At 35.9% G+C, this 25,118-nt stretch overlaps 1 protein-coding gene across 9 annotated transcripts in view; it reads left to right on the forward strand.

The window, feature by feature from the left end:
- The window catches only part of RPGRIP1L (RPGRIP1 like), a 100,203-nt gene that overhangs the window by 56,662 nt on the left and 18,423 nt on the right, over positions 1-25,118 (forward strand). For 7 of the 9 annotated variants that reach the window (XM_055232687.2, XM_055232686.2, XM_055232682.2 and 4 more), the window contains 6 exons: positions 402-780; positions 4,931-5,121; positions 5,292-5,375; positions 7,991-8,092; positions 8,552-8,711; positions 9,876-9,949. In XM_055232687.2, coding sequence (XP_055088662.1) covers positions 402-780; positions 4,931-5,121; positions 5,292-5,375; positions 7,991-8,092; positions 8,552-8,711; positions 9,876-9,949 — 990 coding nt within the window. Of the gene's footprint in view, positions 1-401; positions 781-4,930; positions 5,122-5,291; positions 5,376-7,990; positions 8,093-8,551; positions 8,712-9,875; positions 9,950-10,238; positions 10,564-25,118 lie in introns of those variants that run through there. The other 2 variants (XM_063612685.1, XM_055232684.2) reach the window with 2 other exon arrangements.

Below are 25,118 nucleotides of genomic sequence, written 5' to 3' on the forward strand. Positions count from 1 at the left end.
CCAACCCAAATATAATAGAATCATTACTCTGGGTGGGCGGGTGAATGTCTTTTAGTTAGGACATTCGTCTGTGGACCCATTGCTCACTGTAGTCTTTAGTTATCTAACAGAATCGAGGAACATCAGATTAACATTTGTCTTGGTTTTATTTGATTTTAGCACCAATCTCTACATGTATGCTCAGTCTCCAAGGTTTATTGCTAATAACAGGATCATCTATTCACACATGTTCTAGGGAGTATTGATTTTCCATTAGAATAAAAGTTTATTTTACCGAGAAATTATGAAGTGAAAATACACAGCTTTTGTCATTGACAAAATTATCTTATTTGGGGCTTGGCAGCTGCTGTTCATCTTTTAACCGTATTATTTCCATAATATAAATATGTATGTTTTTCCAGTTAAGTCAGCAAGCACCCAAAACTGCTCAGCTCAGTTCTACAGATTCCACAGATGGCAACTTAAATGAACTTCGCATTACCATAAGATGTTGCAACCACCTGCAGTCCCGAGCAAGCCACCTGCAGCCACACCCATATGTTGTGTACAAGTTTTTTGATTTTGCAGACCATGATACAGCTATCATTCCCAGTAGCAATGATCCACAGTTTGATGATCATATGTATTTCCCAGTGCCAATGAATATGGATTTGGATCGATACCTTAAGTCAGAGTCTCTGAGTTTTTATGTTTTTGATGATAATGATACCCAGGAGAATATTTACATAGGAAAAGTCAGTGTGCCTCTGATTTCGTTGGCACATGACAGGTGTATCTCAGGTAAGCCTATGTTCTTGAATCTATAAAATTGTAAAAACAAAACAAAATTATACCTTAGTGTTATGGATATGATTTGTTTATAACTAATCATCCTAACCTCTTCTCAGTCTTTAAACTTTAGGCCTATATTACTATATTTTAAAAATTATTTCCTTACTAGTTGCTCTATGTGCATCTTATCCCAGTCTACTTAAAATTAATACTAACTTAATGGAATTAAATACTGAAAGTATTTAATTAAATATTTAATTCAATTAAAATATAGAAAATCTAATATAATTTCATTCTCTCATCTCCTTTTTATAATTATTATCATATATATGTATATAGTATGCCTCTCTATGTATTATATACCAACAATACAGTGTTGCAATCATTGCTTTATAAAATCTTATATTCTTTAAAGAAGTTAAGAGAAGTAAGAGAAGGGAGAAAAGATATAATTATAGAAGACTTTGATATTTACCTACATATTTGCATTTTTGGTATTCTTTATTTCTTCCTGTAGATTTGAGTTACTGTCTGCTATCAGTTTCTTATTCCAATATAGCTCCATTTCATTCTCCTCCTTTGTGCTATCACCATATATATTTTGTCTTCCTATGTTATGAGCCCAACAATACAATTATTGTTGTATGCAGTTATCTTTTAAATCAGTTAAGAGGAGAAAAGATAAAATGTATATTTATACTGTGTTTTGTAATTACCTATGTAATTACCTTTATTGTTCTCTATTCCTTTGTGTGGATTTGAGTTACCATTTGGTGTCTCTTTCCTTCAGCCTGAAGAACTTCCTGTGATATGTCTTGTAAGTTAGGTCTACTGGCAGTGAATTCTCTCAATCTGGGAGGATTCTGTTATCTGGGAATGTTTTTATTTTGATTTTGTTTTTTGAAGGATAGCCTTGCTGTATATAATATTTTTGGTCAACAGTTTAGTTTAGTTCTTAACTTTCTGCACTTTGAGTACATCAGACCACTTCTGGCATCCATTGTTTCAGATAACAAATCAGTTGTTAATTTTACTGTGGTTCTCTCATACTTGATGTTGTTTTCCAGGTTTTTCTATTTGTTTTGGCTTTCAACAGTTCTACTGATGTGTCTAAATGTGGATCCTTTTGCATTTATCCTACTTAGAATTTATTGAGCTTCCTGTCTGTAGTGTAATGTTATGCACCACATTTGGGGAGTTTACTGCCATTATTTTTTCAGTTACTTTTTCTCCTCTTTTTTTCTTCTCCTTCTTGAACTTCCAGTACATGTACCATATGTTGGTATGTTTGATGGTTTCCCCACAGGTCTCTGAGGCTCTATTCATTTTTGTTCATTTTTCCTCCCATTCTTCAGATTGAATAATCTGTTCTAATCAACCTGCAAGTCCATTAATTCTTTCTTCTACCAGTTCAGATTTCCTGCTGAACCCTCTATTGAATTTTTTCATTGCAGTAATTATACTTTTCAACTCCAGAATTAGGAGTCTCGCTATGTTGCCCAGGCTGGACTTCAACTCCTAGGCTCAAGCGATCCTCCTGCCTCAGCCTCCTGAGCTGCTAAAACTACAGGCACATGCTACCACACCCAAACATTATAATCTCTTACTATATTCCCTATTTGATAAAACATTATCATTATACTTTCCTTTTAATTCTTTAAACACACTTTCTTTCAGTTCTTTGACATATGGATAATAGCTGCTTTGAGATCTTTGCCAAGTCTAACATGTGGTCATCCTAAAAAAATGTCTATTGATGGTTTTTTTGCTGTGTATGCAGTACATTTTCCTGTTACTTTGCATGTCTCATAAGTATTTTGTTGAAAACTGGACATTTTTGGATAATATATTGTAACGTCATTTCCTAGGTGGTTATTGTTGCTATTTTTGTTTGGCGACTTGCCTGGACTATTTCTGTAGAATCTGTTTCCTCTGCTGTGTATAGCCACTGATGTTTCAGCTAAGTTTTGTTTCTTTTTTCCTTTTTGTTTCAGTTTTAACCATAGGTCAGCATAGCTTAGTGGTCAGTCAGTGATTGTTCAAAGGTGTGCTTAAACACCTTGAGCCAGTAGGTTTCCACCTTTCGCCTATGGGTCAGTGTGTGGCATGGAGGATGCATTCAAATCAAAGTTCAGTCTACAAGCCTGCCTCAGCTTTTACTTTCCGAATTGACTAGACCTCTCATTCAACCAGGGACAGATAGCTTACCAGGGTCCTCTTTGATTTCTCCTGAGCATTTACACAGCTTTGTGTATGCCCATAGCCTTCCACACCACATCATGAGCTATAAATAGGATCTTGTCAAGGCCCACGTCTTTTTTTTTTTTTTCTTTTTTTTTTAGATGGAGTCTTGCTCTGTCGCGCAGGCTGGAGTGCAGTGGTGCCACCTGGGCTCACGGCAACCTCCTCTTCCCACGTTCTAGCAATTCTGCTGCCTCAGCCTCCCAAGTAGCTGGGATTACAGGCACCCACCACCACACCTGGCTAATTTTTGTATTTTTAGTAGAGACAAGGTTTCACTACCATGTTGGCCAGGCTGGTCTCAAACTCATGACCTCAAGTGATCCACCTGCCGCAGCTCCCAAAGTGCTGGGATTACAAGAGTAAGCCACAGCACCCAGCCAATGCCCTCTTTTGATATCTTATTCCTTGGATCTCCCTTTTAAATTGTTGGCTGGCCTTCTGGTGTTTTGGCTTGCCCCAACCAGTACTGAGACCTCAGGCTGTCTGTGATGTTGACCTTCTCTGATCGTTTGCCATTGAGGTTGCTGTTGTTTTTAACAATGCTTCTGGGCATGAAATTATCTATATTTTCTTCCACATATAGTCAGCACCCTACAACAGAGGCTGCCAGTCCTCTTAGCCTATCCTAGCCTGGCAGAACTTCTCCAAAATGGGAGTAGGGGAGAAAGGGTAGGATGAGAGCAGTCCCACAGATTCATACTGTTCTTACTGAGGTGCAGTTGATTTTCTTGAGTAAATGCTTCTCGATTTATCCAGTATCTTTGATCAGTTTCCAGACTCCTTAAATGGTTGTTTCTGACCATTTTGTCCAGTTTTATCATTTTTTTGAGAAGATTTGCTGAGCTTTTTCCTTAGCCATTCTGGAAGTCTTGCTATGCCTATAAAAGTTTATCACCTCATGTTCTACTTATATCCTTTTATCCTACCCAAAGTCTAGAATCTGGGAGGTTTTTTTTTTTTCCAGCCAGCCATTAAAAGGAGTATCAACACTTGAGAGCAAAGTAAAGGATACTCTTAAGCAAAAGCTAACGCTTGAAATTTAGGTTTAAGCCGGTGCCTGTAGTCCCAGCTGACTCTGGAGGCTGAGTAGGCGGATGGCTTGAGGCCAGGAGTTCAAGGTGGCCAATGTGCTATGATCGCATCTGTGTATAATCACTGCACTCCAGCCTGGGCAACATAGTGAGACCCTGTCTATTAAAAAAAATATAAAAAATATGTAGAGATTTTTTTTAAGTCAGAGATTTTTTTCATACCCCAAAATCCAGTGCAACTATTAAAATTTGAGACTCAATATAACAGATTCAAGTTTCTTTTGTTACTGCTATTTGTTGTAGATGGTCTGTTTATTTTATGGGCTTTTTCTGTGCTACTATTAATTTGGAGTGATTTAACAAATCCCAACAAAATATATTTAAAATTATAATAGAATTAGATGGTAACATAAAGATTCCTTTAGATGTGTAAATTATTTGAAATTTTAAAGTATTAATATATTTTTCTTTAGAGACAAGCCACCAGCGTTACAAAAACTTTCAAGTCAAAATGGAGGATACTTGAGCCTTCACGAAGGAAGGCTGAGAATTCTGAATGTCTGAATTTAATTTCAGTGAATTAAGTTATTTATAAATTAATTTTCTCATCTTTGAATTGGTATTATCTTTGAGGCCTTAACTTCTGAAGGAAGTCTACTTGAGAGATGAACCTGTCATAGACCATTTTGTCTTTATTTTACTCTCTAAGCCATCTGAATTCTGAGTGAAAGCCAAAATTATTTTTAAAGTAGGGGGTACAACCACCTGGCTAGTTCAGTCGGTAGAGCATGAGTCTCAAAGTAGGGAGTAGTTGTTTGTTCTTTTAATTCTTACAGTAATAAAACTTCATTCTAGCATTAATTAAAATTGTTGTAATTTGACAGGAATATTTGAGTTAACAGACCATCAAAAGCATCCTGCTGGCACCATCCATGTTATATTGAAATGGAAATTTGCTTACCTTCCACCAAGTGGATCAATAACAACTGAAGACTTAGGAAATTTCATTCACAGAGAAGAGCCACAAGTTGTTCAAGGACTTCCTCCAGCATCCTCTGTTAGCACACTAGTTGCAGTGAGTATCAGTGACTTTTAATTTTTTTACAAGTATAAAATTTTGAATATAAAGCTTAAGAACTAAGCTGCCACCCCCACCAAAAAAAATAATAATAATAATAGCTAAAGTCTTATCTGAAATCTAATGGTCATCATACTCAGTCTGAAATATTGGTTGGTTTGTCTTAGGCACCAAGACCTAAACCAAGACAACGTTTAACACCTGTAGATAAGAAGGTATCTTTCGTGGATATCATGCCACGTCAGAGTGATGTAAGTAGTAGACACTGAAAATACTGATTTTTTCATAACAAATATTTGAAATAAATTATATAGGCATACTATTCCCTACCTGATTTAAATGGAAACAGGTGAATAAAGTATGTCTTTTCCCATTAAAATGATCACTTTGTGTTTTGGCACTATATGTAAGTGTTAACTGTTCAAATTTTTTATCTAAACCCTTTTTTGGGCCCTTACCTCTCTCTAGCTTCTGCCCCAATCCTCTGCTCTTATTTTTTTTTTTTAAGTCTTCAAAAAATTGTCTAAATTCTGTCTCCTTCACTTCACATTGTTTCTTGGACTCAGTTCATTCAAGCTTTTATCCTCATAAAACTACTCCTGCTAAGGTCACAGCGACTTTCTCTCTGCCATATGCAGTAGTCAATTCTCAGTGCCTGTCTTCATCTCCCAGGAGCATTTGACACAGTGGAATATGGGCCTCTCTTGGCCTCTGGGACACCATGCCTTCCTAGCTTTCCTCCAATTTTACTGTTATACTTCTCACGCTCCTTGATCATATGTTTAAATGTCAACGTGCCTCTGCAGTCAATCCTCAGACCTCTTCTCAATCCATATCTACATTAAGAGATCTTATACAGTCCCATGGCTTTAAAAAAGCATCTATATGCTGACACTTTCATATTTATAATCTTTAGTCTAGACCTCACTGCTGAATTTCATATTCATTTTCTTACTACCTATTTAATGTGCAATGAATGTTTAGTAGGAATTTAAACTTAACATGTCAGAAACCAAACTCCTGATTATACCAACCCTCTTCCAAGATTTTTGCCTTTTTTGCTGTTTCCTATTCTCTGTAAATGACATAATCATTCACTTGATTGCACAGGCATGAAATTTTGGAGGCATCCTCTTGACTCCTCTTTTTGTCTCACCCCCACACCCAGGTCATCCACAAAAGGTGTCAGCTGTACTTTAAAAATATATACTGTATTCAGATTTTTACCATTCTCTCTGGTGGACTTTTTAGAAAATATATCTTCTTTGTAATTCACATATGACTTACATAGTAAAGGACATAAATCTTAAGCACAGAGCTCAATGGATTTTTAAATATGTATACACCTATGTAACTACCACCCACATCAAAATATTCTGTCTCTCCAGAGCTTAAAATAATACCTGGCACATACAGAGCATTTAATATGTATGTGATAAATAATGAATTCAATAATTATAATTCAGTAGATGTTTTATCACTAGTACTTATGGAGTGCTTATTATGTGCTTTATATACATTGGACTCATTTAATCCTCACAACAACCCTATGTAGTTGATACTAGAATTATTCCCATTTAAAGATGGAGAAAGTGATGTTTAGAGAGGTTAAGTAACTTGTTCATGGCCCAAATATTAGAACTGGGATTTGAACACAGTAGCCTGATTCCTAAATAAATGACCACTAACATTAAAAAGACATAAACATAGAGGTGTTTGTTGCAATATTAGTCATAATGCCTAAAAACTGTGAACTATTTAAATGTACAACAGTAGTAAAATCGTTCATTAAGCCATGGCACACCCATTAATATAATATCCTATTGTCATTTAAAATTATGTTTTTCTAAGTTTCATATCAGGAGAAAATATTTATGTTATGATATTAAATTTTTTAAATGTAACGGGATATATTGTATTTATAATGCAGTTATTACTGTGTAACCAAAATTTTTATTTCCATCAAAAATTAGTTTTAAAGAAATAGAAATCTAAGAAGTTTAATAGGTATTACCATTGAGTACTAGATTTATATTGATTTATTTTATATTTATCTTTTACATTTCCTATATTGGCCATGTTTACTTTTAAAAATAGTAAAAGTCATAAGCTGTATTTTAAAACTAAACATTAGTTTATTAACCCAGGAATAATAGTTAACTGTAAATTCATATTAGATGAAATAAAAAGATGACATTGCTTGTAAGGAATACATACCTATACTAGCATATGACATTTTAAAAATCACATGAGTAATTTATAATCATCATAGAAATATTAGAAAATACAAAGAAGAAAAAAAAACAGTGAAAATAAAAGTTAATGTTCCCAAATCTAAAACTCAGAGATACTGTTTGGATGAATTTCCTTTCATACTTCTTCCCATGGAAATACACACATATGTATGTTTGCTTGCTTGTTTGTATTTTAATCAAACATAATACAACTATATATATTGTTCTGTAAGTAGCTTTTTTACTCAACACTATGTTATGTATTCTCTGTAATGTTAATAAACACAGATCTACATCATTTTTTTTCATAGTTACATAGAACTCAGGTATTTGGATATAGCATATTTTATTTAACTGATGCCCTACTGGGCATTTGCATTGCTCTCAGGTTGTTTTTTGCTATTGTAAACAGTGCTTCAATGAACTAGCAGTTCTTAAATTACGTATATATTTATATTTTAAAGAATATAAATACCATTTTATTGAAATATACTAAGTAAATTCAGTGTCATATGAGTAACTGTTATATTTGCTGCCAATTTTTAGTAGTTCAATATGTATGTGATAGAATGATTTGGGATTTAGTAATAAATAAAAAATAACATACATGCATGTTTTCACATTAATATAAGGAGACTTCTCCTCCTCCTGAAGATAGGAAAGAAATTTCACCAGAGGTAGAGCATATACCAGAAATAGAAATTAATACACCAACTGTTCCACATGTTCCCAAGGTATGCATTTGTGTTAAAATTATTTTGGAAGGTTTAATTTGTTTCTTAAATACTTTGTCTTATAAGTTTTGACATGACTCAGGAAGTCATAGCATTTCCCTTATTTTTATATATGACTTCCTTAGAATAGAAAGTCAAAAATATGACAAGGGTAACAGCTATAATTATACTGCTATTGGCAGGTAATATATGAATATGTGAATTAAAGTCTTAATGTAAAATTCATTTTGAGATTAATACATTTTTTATTCTTAGTACATATTCAGATTTCCAGTTATCTATATATTATCATTTGTCTGTACAAATTGAAGTGGTTGTTTTCTGAGTCTCATACATATTACATATCTGTATATTTAAGTCTCAAATTTACATGCTTTATTATTCAACTGTTCCAGCAGTAATGCTATAAAATGTGATCTAAGCGATAATAAATATACCAGTGTGCTTTGATTTCTTCAGGTTTCACAAGAAAGCAGTGTAGATGAGGTAAAAGAGAATACTGAGAAAATGCAGCAAGGAAAAGATGATGTGTCTTTACTATCTGAAGGTCAGCTTGTAGAACAAAGCTTGGCATCTTCTGAAGATGAAACAGAAATAACAGAGGACTTGGAACCAGAAGGTGACTTTCTTATTTAAACTAACATTGTTTAGTTAACTCTGTGCTTTGTTTTGTCTGTTAGAGTATGCATCATAGAACATCTTCATTTAATGGTAGCATCTACTTCACGATACCTGTTTCTTGACAGAAATGATAGAATATAGTTCCATCTGCTTAGTTGTAGTTAGGTGGAATTGTTGTATCTCTTCTTATTTCAGCTTGGAGCTCCACAATAGAATACAAGTGTTATTGCTGACCATGTTCCCAATTTATGTTTTAAACAGTTTTATGTTCTCTTTGAGTTCAGTATTATTATCTGCATTAGTGTAGAGGTCTTGACTTTTTAAAAATTGAAATCCAGCCAAAAATGACCACTTACTGTATTTTTTAAAATCTGGTAAAAGCAAACAATCTGTAAGAATAGGAACGGGGAGGGGCAGAAGGGAAGAGATTACAGAGGGACCTGAGGAGACTTTTTGAGGTGATGGACATGTTCAGTATCTTAACTGTGGTGTTGGTTTCACAGTTACACTTACGGCAAAGCATCTAATTTTAGCCAGGCATAGTGTTGCATGTCTGTGGTCCCAGCTACTTGGGAGGCTGAGAAGGGAAGATTACTTGAGCCTAGGACTTCGAGGCTGCAGTGTGCTGTGATGGTGCCTGTGAATAGCCACTGTACCCCAGCCTGGGTAACATAGCAAGAGCCTGTCTCTAAAAATAATTAAAGAGTGTGTGTGTGTGTGTGTGTGTGTATGTGTGTGTCAAATTTTGCAGTTTAATTGTGTGTAGTTTATTGTCTGTCAGTTTTATTTCAACAAAGCAATAAAAATTTTAAAACTTTGAAATAATAAGAATAGCATTGACTTACATAACATTACTGGTCGGACTGTTAAAAAACATCTATTACCCTATGCTTCTCTTTTTAAAATTTTTTTCTTAAATTTCACAATAAGCTGTATTTTTATTGGCATTTCCTTTGCTTCTACCAAAATTAACCTTGAAATTTTTAGTCTTTTTTTTCCTAAAATGTAATGTGTCTGTAAACAAATTTGCTACTAAAAAAGATCTAGATATAATTACCATGTTTCTTAAGGTTATCTTATGGTGTGCACTTGTTTCTGTTTTACAAGGTATAAGTAGAATTGGTTTAACTTGTGTAAATGTTACCCTTTTATTTTTTAACAGTTGAAGAGGACATTTCAGCTTCTGACAGTGATGACTGTATTATTCCAGGTCCTATCTCCAAGAATATCAAACAGGTCAGTAACTTGATGCCAACTAGAAATGTTCTGAAATAAGGCTGCCTTTCATTCACAGTACATATGTAGTCTTCATATATAAAAATCTTAAGGAAAACTATTTCTGGAAAAACTTTAATGTTTATCATAATCTTAACCGAGTAGTCATCTAGTACAAGAAATTTTTATTTATGGTTTCATTATGTAATGGGCTATAACATGTAAGTATTATTTTCACAAAGAGCACCTTAAATCTGTACCTCCAATAGTTACTTGCTAAAACTAGCTGACTTCTTGACTCCTTTTCAAGACTAGCATACCAAGATGTGTTGACGAAGATTTGAACTTTGAAGAATTCAAACTGTGAGATGCTCTTCGAAACTATAATAGTTTGCCTGTGTGAATTCATAGACTTCTTTTACCTAGACATATCCACTGATAATATGTTACAGTTATTTCATTTCTGCCAAAACAAATGAAGCCTTCTTAGAAAGCAATTAATCTTGTGCCGGTATACTTTGCTTTTCTTAGAGCACATGGCTGAAAAGTAGTATGTAAATTGAAATTTTGAGAAGAGAATTATATTTTTTAAAATGTATATGGGAAGCATACTGTTTACCAGAGCACTTTTTATTGTAAGAGGGAAAAAGTTTTTATAAAGTAAATGTAAGTAGAGTAAAAAGCTCTAGCTTTTTCTGTTCATCTACGTTAATTTTTCTTAAGTGATTGTACTTCTTTTGTAGAATTTTTACTTTATTGATAAGAATTGGAATATTTCTTTTAACTCTTCCTTCACACATTCTTAGCTTAATCTCTCTTTAAAACAAAACCACAAACCAGGCACAGTGCTTCACACCTGAAATCCCGACACTCTGGGAAGCCAAGGCAGGAGGATCACATGAGCCCAGGAGTTCAAGGCTGCAGTGAGCTATGACTGCACCACTGCACTGCAGTCTGGGTGACAGAGTGAGATTCTGTCTCTAAAAAAATACAGAAATAAAACAAAACAATAGAACAGAACATTTCAGTTGTTGTCACAGATTCCTCCATGAAATAGAGATATCCATCGTTTCTGTGCTTGATAAATACAAATAGAACATTTTATCTGTCCAAAGTTTCATTATCATTATTATATATTTATTAATTATAATAACAGCATCCAATCTATGAAAACTCCTACTTAGACCTGCAATAGAACCACGTGTATGTTGGCAACGTGACTAGCATCTCAGTGAAGTTGTACATTGCTCTTAACTAAGGCAGAATAAACTTTAATTTAACAAAGAAGTTTAGCAAAATAAATAACTATTTCTCTAAATATTCAAATAATTCTAATGTACATATATATTTTTTCTTTCTAATAAACTGGATTTTTTTTCTCATTACCTAAGGGAAAATAATTTGTCTTACTTTGCTACAGCCTGATACGGTCTTCACTACCATTCCAAAATTTGATTTCCTATAATGGTTTCAGATGCTATCTCAAATGTGAACATCATTTAAAGCAAGCAATTCTTCATGCTTCAGTTCCCATGGGCTTTAAAAAATTCTGTTTTCAGCAGCAGTCGCTGACCAGCATCCTATGTTTCCTTAGTTTGTTTTGTGTTGCTATAAAGGTATACCTGAGGCTGGGTAATTTACAAAGAAAAGTGGTTTATTTGGCTCACAGTTCTGCAGGCTGTACAAGAAGCATGGCACTGGCATCTGCATTTGGTGAGGGCCTCAAGCTGCTTCCACTTATGGCATAAGGATAAGGGGAGCCAGAGCATGTGTAGATCACATGGCAAGAGAGGAAGCAGGAGAGAGAGAGGTAAGAGTTGCCAGGTTCTTTATAACAGTCAGCTCTCAAGGGAACTAACAGAGTGAGGGCATTAATCTATTCGTGTGGGATTTGCTCCCATGGCCCAAACACCTCCCACTAGACTCCACCTCCCCACACTGCCACACTGCGGATTAAATTTTAACATGACTTCGGTGGAGACGAACAAACCATATTCATACCGTAGCATATTGTTAACAGGTGAAATTTAATTTTGGTAAATTATATACCAAATATAGTAAAATGGTATCATCTGAAAGCCTGGGAACAAAACTCAAGAAATCATAATGGCTAATGATATCATTTGAATGATGATGTCCCCTCCAAAATTCATGTTGAAACTTAATCCCCAATGCAACATTATTAAGAAATGTGGCCTTTAGGAGTTGATTAAGTCATGAGGACAGAGCTCTCGTGGATGGGATTAGCACCCTTTTGAAAGGGCTTGATATTGAAGAGAAGTTATCTTGCTCTTCTGCCATGTAAGAACACAGCATTCCTCCTCTGAAGAGGATGCAGCAACAAGGCACAATCTTGAAAACAGAGAGCGGCCCTCGCTAAACACCAAACCTGCTGACACCTTGATCTTGGACTTCCCAGTCTCCAGAACTCTGAGAAATAAGTTTCTATTATTCATAAATTACCCAGTCAGTGATACTTTGTTGTAGCAGCACAAATGGACTAAGACAGTGAAATACAGGATTTTATATTGATTTTACCAGTTTTTGTGTGTACTACTTTAGCAAATCATTTAATATGAATAATAGAACCTTTCTCTTTAAAGATTGCAAAAGTGGTACAAAGAACTTCTATATATTCCTTACCTGGATTCACAAATTTTTAAGTCTTTACTCTATTTGTTTTATCATTTCTAGTCTCTCTCCTGTATATGCATATAGTGCACATACTTAGGTATTTACTTATAAACATACATTATTTCATACATAATTGTTATGAACCATTTGAGTGTTGCAGAAATCATGCCCCTTTAATTCTAAACACTTCAGAACAATTATATAATATTGTTATCTAATCTACGGTTTTCATTAGAATTTTGCCAGTTGTCCTAGTAATACCATTTATAGCATCTTATTCATATGGTCCGAGATCCAATCCAGATCACACATTGCATTTCGTTTTCATGCCTCTTTAGCCTCCATTAATCTGTAATGGTTCTTCAGGCTTTCTTGTAGTCTTTTATAACAGTGATACTCTTTAATACAGGCCATTTACATTGTAACATATTCTTCATTGGATTTGTGTGGTGTTTCCTCAAGATCAGATTCCAGTTATGCATTTTGGTAGGAATACAGAAGCAATACTGTGTCCTCTTCATTGCATCATATCAGGAGGCAGAAAATGTCATTTTGCCTAATTATTGATGGTGTTAACTTTGGTTGAAGTGTTGTTTCATAAATCCTTTTGTAAGCTTAAAAATACTTGTGGTTCATTAGTTTTTTTCTTTTGTCTTCTCTTTAAGAACTGCTTCTGGTAAAAATCTCAGAACAGCGAAACATAGCTTTCATAGGAAGGAATGTATTACTGAATGCCTGTTATGTGCTAAGTACATCCTATGTTAATATTTCCTCACAACAATTCTTCATTTATTAGCATCCATTGTGTGTCAGGCAGGCGTAAAAGAAGCAGTTCCTTCCCTCAAAGAATTCATATTCTGTAGGGGAAACACAATTAAAATGCATAGTGGTCTGCGCCAGGAGAATGGAATACATGGGGTGCTATGGGAGCATTCAGAAGGGGTCCCTAAGTCAGCGTGAGGGGCCTTCCCTTCATCAAGGATGACTTCCTAGAGTCAGTAAAGCTGGAGCCAGTGTTGAAGATGATTAGGAGTTCATGAAAAGGGTGAGAAAATCATAGGCCAAAGGAATGAAAAGCATGAGAATCTGAGAGAACGTAGTGCATGGCTTGTTCTGGAATTCAGAATGGTTTCAGAATGGGCCAAGCCTATTATGGTGTGCTTAGGGAGCCCAGGAGAATAGGCTGAAAAGGGAGGTATAATCCAGAGCATTGAGGCCTCTGAGATTTTTAAGGAATGGGGATAGAGGATCACTCATTCATTAAACAGATACATACGTAGTGAGCATTTGCTATGTTCCTAGCCTTGTTCTAGGGACTGGGGATAGAGGATCACTCATTCATTAAACAGATATATACGTAGTGAGCATTTGCTATGTTCCTAGCCTTGTTCTAGGGACTGGGAATAGATCCACGAATACAAAAAATTAAGCTCCTGATCTTAAGGAGTTTGCATGCTTGGATCACATTTTGAAAGATCATGCTGTCAATAATGTAAAAAACAGATTAGAGGCACAAACTAGTTAGAAAGGAATTAGATAACCCTACTCTATATAGTTATCCCCACTTTTTAAAAAATCGCCTCTATTTTGTAATGTCACAAAATTAGGACTAGAAGTAGTGTCCTAGATAAGTATCATTTATGCCAGTTACACTGTGAATTTGAATTATCTGATATACTGTGTAAGCAATTTAAGATCATTCAGTTTGTTTTCATGTTACAGAATCTGACAGTTCATAGTTATTTCTTAGAAATGTTGATCCTTAAAAGAAATCTAACAGATTTCCCGGTACTTCTACATATTACTTGGTTCTTTCTCTTTTCTTCATGTCTGTGATGTATAATTAATCATAGATTACTTCATTTTGTTTCATTTCATTTACAACATTTATGAGCTTCACTTTGTCAGTATGAAATGCTTGTCCCCTCCTTTCCTTTCCAAAGTGGCATAATTAGTGTTAGCATCTTTTTTAACAGGCTACATAAAGTTTAGTGGCTGGATTAAATCAAGTCATTAACATAATGTGCCACCCAATTTGCCCCTATCTCTCTTCGTTTCCCGGACATCAAAGTGCCACATAGCGCAAGTGTAATTGGGCCTTGCTGGCCTGTCAGATTCCGTCAGCCTGACAACTGCTGCTTTTACTAAAAAGCTTCTAGGCATGATAATTAATGGCGAGGGTGGGGGGACAGAAGTCTGAGAGATGTAAAACTTTGGACATTTCTCTATGAATATTTTATTAATTTGAATAATCAGAAGTTAACAGTATAAATTTGATGTATAATACATTGATTAAAAGCCTTGTTTCAGGTCCTCAAAATAGACATCAAAACTGAACATTTGCATCTGCCATGGCATTAAAAAAAATTAACCATCCGTCTTTTGCATTGTTTCTAATTTTATCATTCAACAGTGCAGCTTTCATTTTTCACAAAAAAATGTATTGCCATGAACTTGCAGCTGTCTTAAAATGTGCCCACAGGTGAGAATGGGAAATTACAGGGTGAAAGAGCAATGGACTCTTCTGTGCAGTGCATATTTACATCATTCTCTTTCTCTGTTCCTACTCCTAGCAGTTTTGTGAAAACTGCCATATTCAATTGGACTAAATTGCAGTTCCACCTGGAAGCTAGGCTCTCTGAACAATCAGCTGGCATTTCCAGGTGATTACAATAACGATGTTCAGCAAAATATGTTTAAAACTTTGAAAGGCACAATGCAGAAAGCAATTCACTCGCTTTAGAATTCGCATATGAAAAATTATTAAATCACTTAGGAATCAAATATGATATCTTATCAGTGGATAAAATAAGCCACTCTCAATGTTTTACATGTGGAAGCTTAAGCTAGATAGAGAGTAGGTTTTAAAATATATTTTACTTGGCCGGGTGCAGTGGCTCACGCCTGTAATCCCAGCACTTTGGGAGGCTGAGGTGGGCAGATTACCTGAGGTCAGGAGTTCCAGACCAGCCCGACTAACATGGTGAAACCCTGTCTCTACTAAAAATACAAAAATTAGCCGAGGGCACCTGTAATTCCAGCTACTCGGGAGGGGAGGCAGGACAGTCCTTGAGCCTGGGAGGCGGAGGTTGCAGTGAGCCGAGATTGCACCACTGCACTCCAGCCTGGGCAACAGAGCAAGACTGTCTCAAAAATAAATACATAAAAATAAAATATATTTTATGTAAAACCGGAAATGTTGACATACACTCCTGGTAGAAATTGCTTTTAAAACTATTTTTTATGCTTTGCAATTTAACCAGCTCTTACTAATACACCATCAACATCTCTCGATAACAGTATACTCTATTTCTTTCAACATACCCATAATATTCCATTATATGGCTATACTATATTTAAATAAGCCCCTTTTGATGGACCCTTAAGTTTCTATCATTTTTTGCTAATACAAATATATCTGCTTAAAATGAACATTATTATATATAACAATGTTTGAAAATTCGTGTTTTCTCCTATTACACTCTTTGCCAAACTAATGAATAAATTAAAAAGAAACAAATGGGGCCAGATGTGGTGGCTGACACCTGTAATCTTAACACTTTAGGAAGTCCAAGGCTAGAGGATTGTTTCAGGACAGCAATTCAGGACCAGCCTGGGCAATGTAGCAAGACCCCCATCTCTACAAAAACAATTTTTTTACATTGGCCAAGCCTGGTGACACATGCCTGTAGTCCTAGCTACTCTGAAGGCTGAGGTTGGAGGATCGCTTGAGCCCAGGAGTTCAGGGCTGCAGAGCAGTGATCATACCACTGCACTCCAGCCTGTGTGACAGAGGAGAACCTGTCTCTGCAACACACACACAAAAGAAATACAAAAAGGTCTATACATATATTTTTATTTGCACATACAGACATGACATTTAGGTTTATGTAAGCAAAGAAAATGTTTGGGAAAATGTACATCTGACAGCGTTAGCAGTGAATATCTCTAGGGCAGGAGTCAGCAAACAATGGCCCATGTGCCAAATCCAGCCCTCTACAGTTATTGGAACCCAGCCACCCATTCTTCTACATATTATCTATTGCTGCTTTCACTCTACAAGGGCAAAGTTGAATACCATATAGCTGCAATGCCAAAAACATTTGTATTTATCCTTTTACAGAAAAAAAAATTGCCACCTCCTGAGTTAGGTGGTAGAATGAAACAAGGAACTTTTATATTTGACATTTGGTAATTTATATTGTTGGATTATTTTTAATGGTGAGCATGAATTGACTCAAAAAAGGAAGTAGTTAGCTAATTCTGTACTAAAATGTTGAATAATAGCGAAAGAACAGTTTAACATGAATATTGTGAAAGCTTTTCTATAAAGATGTTAGAAGTCTCCATGGATGGAACATGAATCTTTTTTGGTTTAGAGCAATATTTCTCAAAGTGTGATCCCCAGAGTTCGGCATCAGCACCTGCATCACCTGAAAGTTTGTAAGAGATGCAAATCCTTGGCCCCACCAGAGACCTAATGAATTAGAAGTTCTATGGAGTCCACCAATCCGTGTTTTATCAAATGATTCTGGGGTGTGCTAAAGTGCAAGAACCATAGCTTTAGAAAAAAGTGGTACTTTTCACCCTTGGCTGCACGTGAGAATCGTCTGGGGAGCATTGTTAAATGCCAGGGCCCAGGCTCCACCCAGATAAACTAAGTCAGAATTTTGTTTATAGCTCTCCTGGTGATTCTAATGTGCAGCCAAAATCAAGAACCACTGTACTACAACATCTGTTCTCAGTGATAGTGAAAGGAGAGTAGCATATCAAAATCACCTGAAATTGAGGGTGATTTTTTTTTTTAATTCTCCTTGCTTCACGTTGCTGCAATGTGTCATATCCCTCAGGTTTGTATTTATTTATGCACATTTATACACACACACACCGTTTTTATGGTGATGAAATAATACCAATGTATAATTATTTGACATAATTCTTTGGAGATTAATTTGATATTAGGGCAGGAAAAAAAATAATCCAAATCACTGCGTGGACATAGTAATTTATAGGGCATATAAGGACACCATGACAATGTTCTAAAAATAAGTACTCTTAAAGCTAGCACTGTTTTGATCCCTATCACTGAAGTTTGCAACATTTACCTTATGTGTTTAATATAGTACATTTTAACAGAACATGTTAGAAAAGATAGATTACTGCCACAGATGAAAACTGGGTGGTTTTCTTTTGTTTGTTAAAAACCTTATTACCTTGACAGCTTGACATTTTGGAGACATCACCTTTCTATGTACTTATTATTATTATTTTAAACAATCAACAGTTGTTAAACAGTTAAACAGTTATTATTTTAAACAATCAAAATGCTTTAATCAGAACTTGTATGAAGAGTGGATTTGATGCGCAATGTATGAGGAAGCTTTGGAGCTTGATGTGAAGGACTGAAGGGAACTTTTCTGAGTCTTTGAGAGGATGTCTCTGCCCATGCCCAGCCTGAAGAAGGGAACTTGTAAGAATCACCATTAATTAATATGCATTCCTACCCTACTTACATATGGCTCTGTCAATACCAGTGGTTGAGTCTGATTGTTTTAACCAACTGTTCTGAGCTTGTCTTAGAGCTCACCCCAATTAAAATTTGTACTCTTCAAGAGCATTGACATAGATCTTGGCCTTCTATTTCCATTTTGTCTCTGTTGTTTTGTTACAAAGTAACAAGTTCTACATACTGTGGCTCCTACAGGCAGGCTTTATTTGTATCTATGTACACACACACACACACACACATACACACACACACACACATGCATACACACACACAGTATTTTTATAAATAATACCAATTTATAATTATCTGGAGATTAATTTGATAATACTTTATGGTTGAAATTCTCTTACCTATTACCCAGCAGTTCTGCTCCTAAGGAAATCATGCATGTATACAAGAAAACATAAAAGGATATTTAATGCAACATTGTTTGTAATAGCAAAAAATTGTAAACAACGTAACATAAAAGGATATTTAATGCAACATTATAATAGCAAAAAATGGTAAACAGCATAATTGTTCATCAGCAGGTAGATTATATATGCAATATAAATAGGATTCTGTACGACAGTTAATATGAATAAATTGGATTTGAAAAATAAAAGTGATAAATCTCAAAAATATAGTATTGAGTATAAAAAAACAAATTGCAGAATGATTAATAAGAGTGTGATACCACTAATATAAAACCAAAAAACAGAAAACAGTACTATATGTTGTTTATAGATATACACACATGTAGTAGAAAATATAAAGGCATGTTTGGGAATGATACAACCAACTTCAAGATAATGGTAACCATGGGGGAATGAGGAAGGGAGGGGAAAGGATTTGGCAGCTTGTAGCTTTACCTGTATCTGAAATATTTTATTTCTTCAAAAACAACAATAAAAAGACTTAAGTTGGTTATAGAAAAATGGTAACATCTGTTTGAGATGGCTGACTACTTGAATATGCCAAATTATTTTCTGTACTTTCTCATGTTTGAAATGTTTTATAGTAAAAAATTAAAGAAATGCCTATTCATTTTAGAAACTTGGAATGAAATTAAGCTCACCTGTAATCTCACCATAATTAGATTTAAATGTAACTGACTGAAACAAGTTGCAAGACCTTTATCGTAGGTCATTCTCGATTATGCAGTACTATTTTTAAGGGTTGTCAGGTTGAATTAGTTTTCAGAAGCCCAACAATTCAACTCCAATATGGCTGCCTGTGGTGGCTGAAACCAGAGGAAGAATTCAGCACAATCCTGTGAAGTAAGACGTGAAAATTTTAAGCATGCCAATAATAAGCCTAAGTAAACACTTTAGATCACATAGAAAAATATGATCCAAAATATGAATTATCATCAATCAGGAAGCAATAGTGGAATTGAGCCAAAATCATGAGAGCTATAATATTTTTTTAGAGTAATACAAGCTGTCATCACATTTCTAGATCATTTAATCACATAACATATAGTGTCCGTCTATACAGACAACTAAAAATAAGTTGCATGGAGTTCTGATTTGAATGACTTCTGTTCATCACAATAAAAAAAAATTTTTTTTTTTTTTTTGGAGAGACAGGGTCTCACTCTGTCACCCAGGGTGGAGTACAGTAGTGCAGTCTCGGCTCACTGAAACCTCTGCCTCCCATGTTCAAGTGATTCTCCTGCCTCAGCCTCCCGAGTAGCTGGGATTACAGGCATGCACCACCACACCTGGCTAATTTTTGTATCTTTAGTAGAGACGGGGTTTCACCATGTTGGCCAGGCTGGTCTTGAAGTCATGGTCTCAAGTGATCCACTTGCCTCGGCCTCCCAAAGTGCTGGGATTACAGGCGTGAGCCCCCGCAGCCAGCCCACAATCAAAATTTATAAATGTTCTTTTTACATGCTGATACTGACATCTTGCTAACTGAGGATGCTAATAGGGTAATTGGTGAACAAGAAAAAAAGAACTGAGAAGAAGCATCTTAACCTGGTAACAAAAATTTATACACGTAGAGGGGAAACAAAACAGGAAAAGTCTAAAGCCTATGCCGTCTGGCCAATTTCCTGTATCAAAGGATGCTGGTAGCCTGCAGAGGAATGACCTGTCATGTTGCTCTAGTAATTCTGAACAACCATTATTATTCATCTCTTTAAAAGCCTTTGCTTCAATTACTGCCATTTGAATCAGTGTATTATTTAGGACCTCTTCCAATTCACCTGATTGAAACTTTTTCCCATTTTCTTATGATGAAAAATTTCAAACATGCAGAAAAGTAGAAATAATAGTACCCTACCACCTAGATTCAACAATATTCACCTGTCTTGAGATAGTCTTATTTCATTAAAATCTATAACATCAAGAGTTCTGTATATTTGTTGGCAGTTAATAATAACCACTCCCCAAAACATAATAGCACATAATTTCCTTTTTTTTTTTTTAGGTGGGGTCTCGCTCTGTCACCCAGGCTGAAGTGCAGTGGTGTGATCTCAGCTCACTGCAACCTCTACCTGCCGGGTTCAAGTGATTCTTCTGCCTCAGCCTCCCGAGTACCAGGCGCGTGCCACCACACCCGGCTAATTTTTTGTATTTTTAATAGAAACAGGGTTTCACCGTGTTAGCCAGGATGGTCTCGATCTCCTGACCTCATGATCTGCCTGCCTCGGCCTCCCAAAGTGCTAGGATTACAGGCATGAGCCAGTGCGCCCAGCCATAATAAATATTTTTTAAATGAGAAGGCAATAATACCTGCAGTTTCACATAGTTCTGGCAATAAATAAAAGATATTCTAGGCTGGGCACTGTGGTTCACACCTGTGATCCTGGCACTTTGAGAGAGGTCAAGGTGGGAGGATTGCTTGAGGCCAGGAGTTTGAGACCAGTCAGGGCAACATGGTAAGACCCTATCTCTACAAAAAATTTAAAAAATATCTGGGTATGTTGGCATGCTCCTCTAGTCCCAGCTACTCAGGGCTGAGATGGGAGGATCACTCGAGCCTGGGAGATTGAGGCTGCAGTGAGTCGTCATCTTGCCACTGCACTTCAGCCTGGACAACAAAGCAAGACCCGGAAGAAAAATTAAAAAAGATATTCTGAATATATAAAAGATATACAGTCTCCACTATTTCATTAAATATTTATTGACAGCCTATGTTGGGGAGGATGTGAAGTAGCAAAAAATGAGTAAGATATTGGTCCTGCCCTCCTGAAGCCCAGAGTCTATAGACAGAGGCAAATATGTGAACAGTTCCATGTAGTACAATGTGATGGAGAAGTGCAGTAAGGGCCCAGAGGAGGAAACAACCAACTTACTCTTGGAGATCAGTATTGCTGTCGTAAAGGAGAGGATATGTGGTTCAGGGCCTCACAGGAGTGGAATTCTGATGGAAAAGATTTCACACAATAAATAACAGATGCAAAAACTGAGCAATATAAAACAGCACACCACGAGTTTAAAGGAGTGGCTAGAGTGTAAGGCAATAGGAATATTTTCAGGCAGAAAGATGGTATTTGATTGGGTTTTAGGAAGAGAATTCTGCTACAATAAGGAGAATGGTTGGGACTACAGACAAGAGATTAGAGACGAGTGCCTCACCTCTCTGTGTCATGAGAGTAGATCCACTCATTTATTGTGTACTACATAATGCAATGAGCAATCTAATAGTCCCTACCGTCACTGAGCTTACAGCCTCATAACATTCATCAATTGGCTACCAGTTCGCTCTCAAATCTCTTACATCAATTCCTTCTATTTTCTCCCTCCTTGTTCTGTCAAATTTCTACCTTCTGATAACTAGGAAGCTATTGTATTAGTTACCCCCATGAGAACTTAGTATTTTCTATAGAGATAAAAAATGGAAAAGAAACAACATCTTATTTTTCTTTATATCCCCAACAGTTAAAACAATGTCTGAAATATATGCTTTCAACAATTCAGTGAATCATTGAGATTTTTTTTTTTTTTTGAGACAGGGTCTCACTCTGTCACCCAGGCTAGAGTGCATAGAGTGCAGTGGCTCGATCATGGCTCACTACAGCCTCAACCTCTCAGGCTCAAGCGATCCTCCAACCTCAGCCTCCCAGGTAGCTGGGACCACAGGCACATGCCACTCCAAGGCCTGGCTAATTTGTGTGTGTGTGTGTGTGTGTGTGTGTGGTTTTTGTTTTGTTTTATTTTTTGGAGAGACATGTTTTCACCGTGTTGCTCAGGCTGGTCTCCAACTCCTGGGCTCCTGGGCTCAAGCGATCTGCCCTCCTCGGCCTCCCAAAGTGCTGGGATTTACAAGCATGAGCCACTGCACCTGGCCAACTGTGGAGATATTTAGGAAGTAAAATGAGCAGGAATGGTTGACCTTTAGGATATAGTGGGTGTGAAAAAAAATGGAAAGGCAAGGATGCTGCTATGTCTCCTGGTTGTAGGGGAGTAGGTGGATGGTGATGTCATCAGCTGAGGTAGGAAATAACACAGTATGAATAGGATTGGGGGAGAGGAGAGGGAATGAGTTCATTTCTGACATGTTGAGATGAAGTTGTCTATTATGCATTTAATGTGCTTCTTAATCTTCAGATTTTTTTTTTTTTTGAGACAGAGTCTAGCACTGTCGCAGTGGCGCGATCTCAGCTCACTGCAACTTCCGCCTCCCAGGTTCCAGCGATTTTCCTGCCTCAGCCTCCCAAGTAACTGGGATTACAGGCACCCGCCACCACACCCAACTAATTTTTTGTAATTTTAGCAGAGACAGGTTTCACTATGTTGGCCATGCTGGTCTCAAACTCCTGACCTTGTGATCCACCTGCCTCGGCCTCCCAAAGTGCTGGGATTACAGGCATGAGCCACTGTGCCCGGCCAATCTTCAGATCTGTATACAAAATCTAGTTGAACTTTTTTTTTTTTTTTTTTTTGAGATGGAGTCTTGCACTGTCTCCCAGGCTGGAGTGCAGTGTCACAATCTCGGCTCACTGCAAGCTCCCCGCCCCGGGTTCACACCATTCCCCTGCCTCAGCCTCCCAAGTAGCAAGGACTACAGGCACCTACCACCACACCCGACTGATTTTTTGTATTTTTAATAGAGACGGGGTTTCACCGTGTTAGCCAGGATGGTCTGGATCTCCTGACCTCGTGATCCGCCCACCTCGGCCTCTCAAAGTGCTGGGATTACAGGCATGAGCCACTGCACCCGGCCTAGTTGAACTTTTTAATCAGAGGGGCTTGAACACAACCAGAATTGTTCCAGCGTTGAAAAATAAATGGTCTAGCATCATTTGTCAAAAATTATGTTTGGAAAATTCTTTATTTAGAGCTTACTTTCTTAGATAAAAGCTGCTTAAAATGTACCCCTTTTAGGATTTATTTTAAGTTGATTCATGTAGCATTAAATTAATGAAGAAACAATAACTGATCATTTCTGCCAGGTGTATTGGTCAGAGAATTAAAAAGGACATTTGATCGAAGTAATGGCAGTAGTGTAGAGATACACACACACACACACACACACAAAATGACCAGAAATAATAGACATCATAAAAAGAATTTAAAATTCTTTTATTTTTTGATAATACAGTGAGTTTTCTTTTTTGTTGTTTTGGTGTTTGGGGTTTTGTTATTTTGTTTTTGTGTTTTGGCTGGGATCCAAGTGAATAGTTTTATCTGGGATTGTATTTTAAACTTTAAAGAGTTGCATGTAGTCTTATTTGACAGTGTAAATTGGTTCTTACAATAATGCCAGTTTTCATATGGGAATTATATAGCTAATATATTATTAATAAAATAACCACTTAGATAAATTTGATTCCCCTGCTATTTACAAGTTCATTTACTTCTTCATTAGGTTCTGTGATAAACAATTTTAAATTCCTATTTTCACAGGGTAGAAATAAGTATGTATAGCACTTTTTTCTTTTTATAGCTATTTTCCTTTAATTCTTTTGTGCAGAAACATAAATGTTTTATAAGATGCTATTGCTATAATAATTCTAAGTTTGTCAAATTCCAACTTATGTAGAAGACTTAACTACACATTATGCTATACTTGGACCAGAATTATAAAATATATGTATTACAGTATTTTCACCACCACGATACATTTTAAGAAAAAAAAATATCATTTAAAATATTTTCTTTACCATGTAGTCTTCAGCGAGCAGAGAAGGGGTTTTCTGAAGTGAGATTAGACAATAGAGCCAACTTCATTTTTTATGCACGTGAACGGAAAGGGCTTGAGGTTATTAGTTGAAACCGAGTAACCTTTCCAGGCTTTCATCTCTTTCTTTTCAAATTTGAATATGAAAAGCATATTCAAGTCAAAGACCATCACTTTAATGACATTTGGCAGTCATTTGATTTATTAGGTTTTAGAAAAAATTTTCCTTTAAATATTTCATCATACTATGCTAATCCTAGTAATATTGCCAGCTGCAGCCTTGTACCTGTATTAGTGGAGACAGAATGGTGTGGAATTTTCTCTGTCATCCTAGTAAAATTTCCATGAATCTACTGAATAATAAAATAACCTTATTGAAATATTCAGATTTGGGTTTTTAGTTAAAGTGTCTTAGAATACATAATAAAAGAAAATGTCTTTTGAAAGAAGGGGGTAAAATTACTTCATCAAATATTGAGGGGGTTTGACAGCAATGGAAATTCTTCTTTATGGGAATATTTTTACAATAGGATACTTATGCTTTTCAATTTGATTAATTGTATTGTATGCTTTGAAATATCTAAGTAACCACTATGGTGAATTTACACACTGATTTAAATTTAATAATGAATTCCTAAAAGCTGGTCATATAAACAGGTCTTATTTTCAGGTTTTTCTAATTATTATTTGAAGTTATATAATTTATAGCATGTCTCTGAAGTTAGTAAAATAGGATTTTGATACTAAAGGACAAACTTTAACTTGTAAAAAACAGATTTAACCGAGGAGTTATCTTGTTGTGATACAATTTCTAATCCTAGTCTATTAATTATTTGAAATCATTACTCAAAGAAACATTTGTAATTCCCGTGATAATGTCTATGACACCAAAATCTATTAAGCAAGGATTGAAGTGAAAATTAAACAAACACC

Source organism: Symphalangus syndactylus, chromosome 11 (genome assembly GCF_028878055.3).
Source record: "Symphalangus syndactylus isolate Jambi chromosome 11, NHGRI_mSymSyn1-v2.1_pri, whole genome shotgun sequence".
NCBI classification, from domain to species: domain Eukaryota; kingdom Metazoa; phylum Chordata; class Mammalia; order Primates; family Hylobatidae; genus Symphalangus; species Symphalangus syndactylus.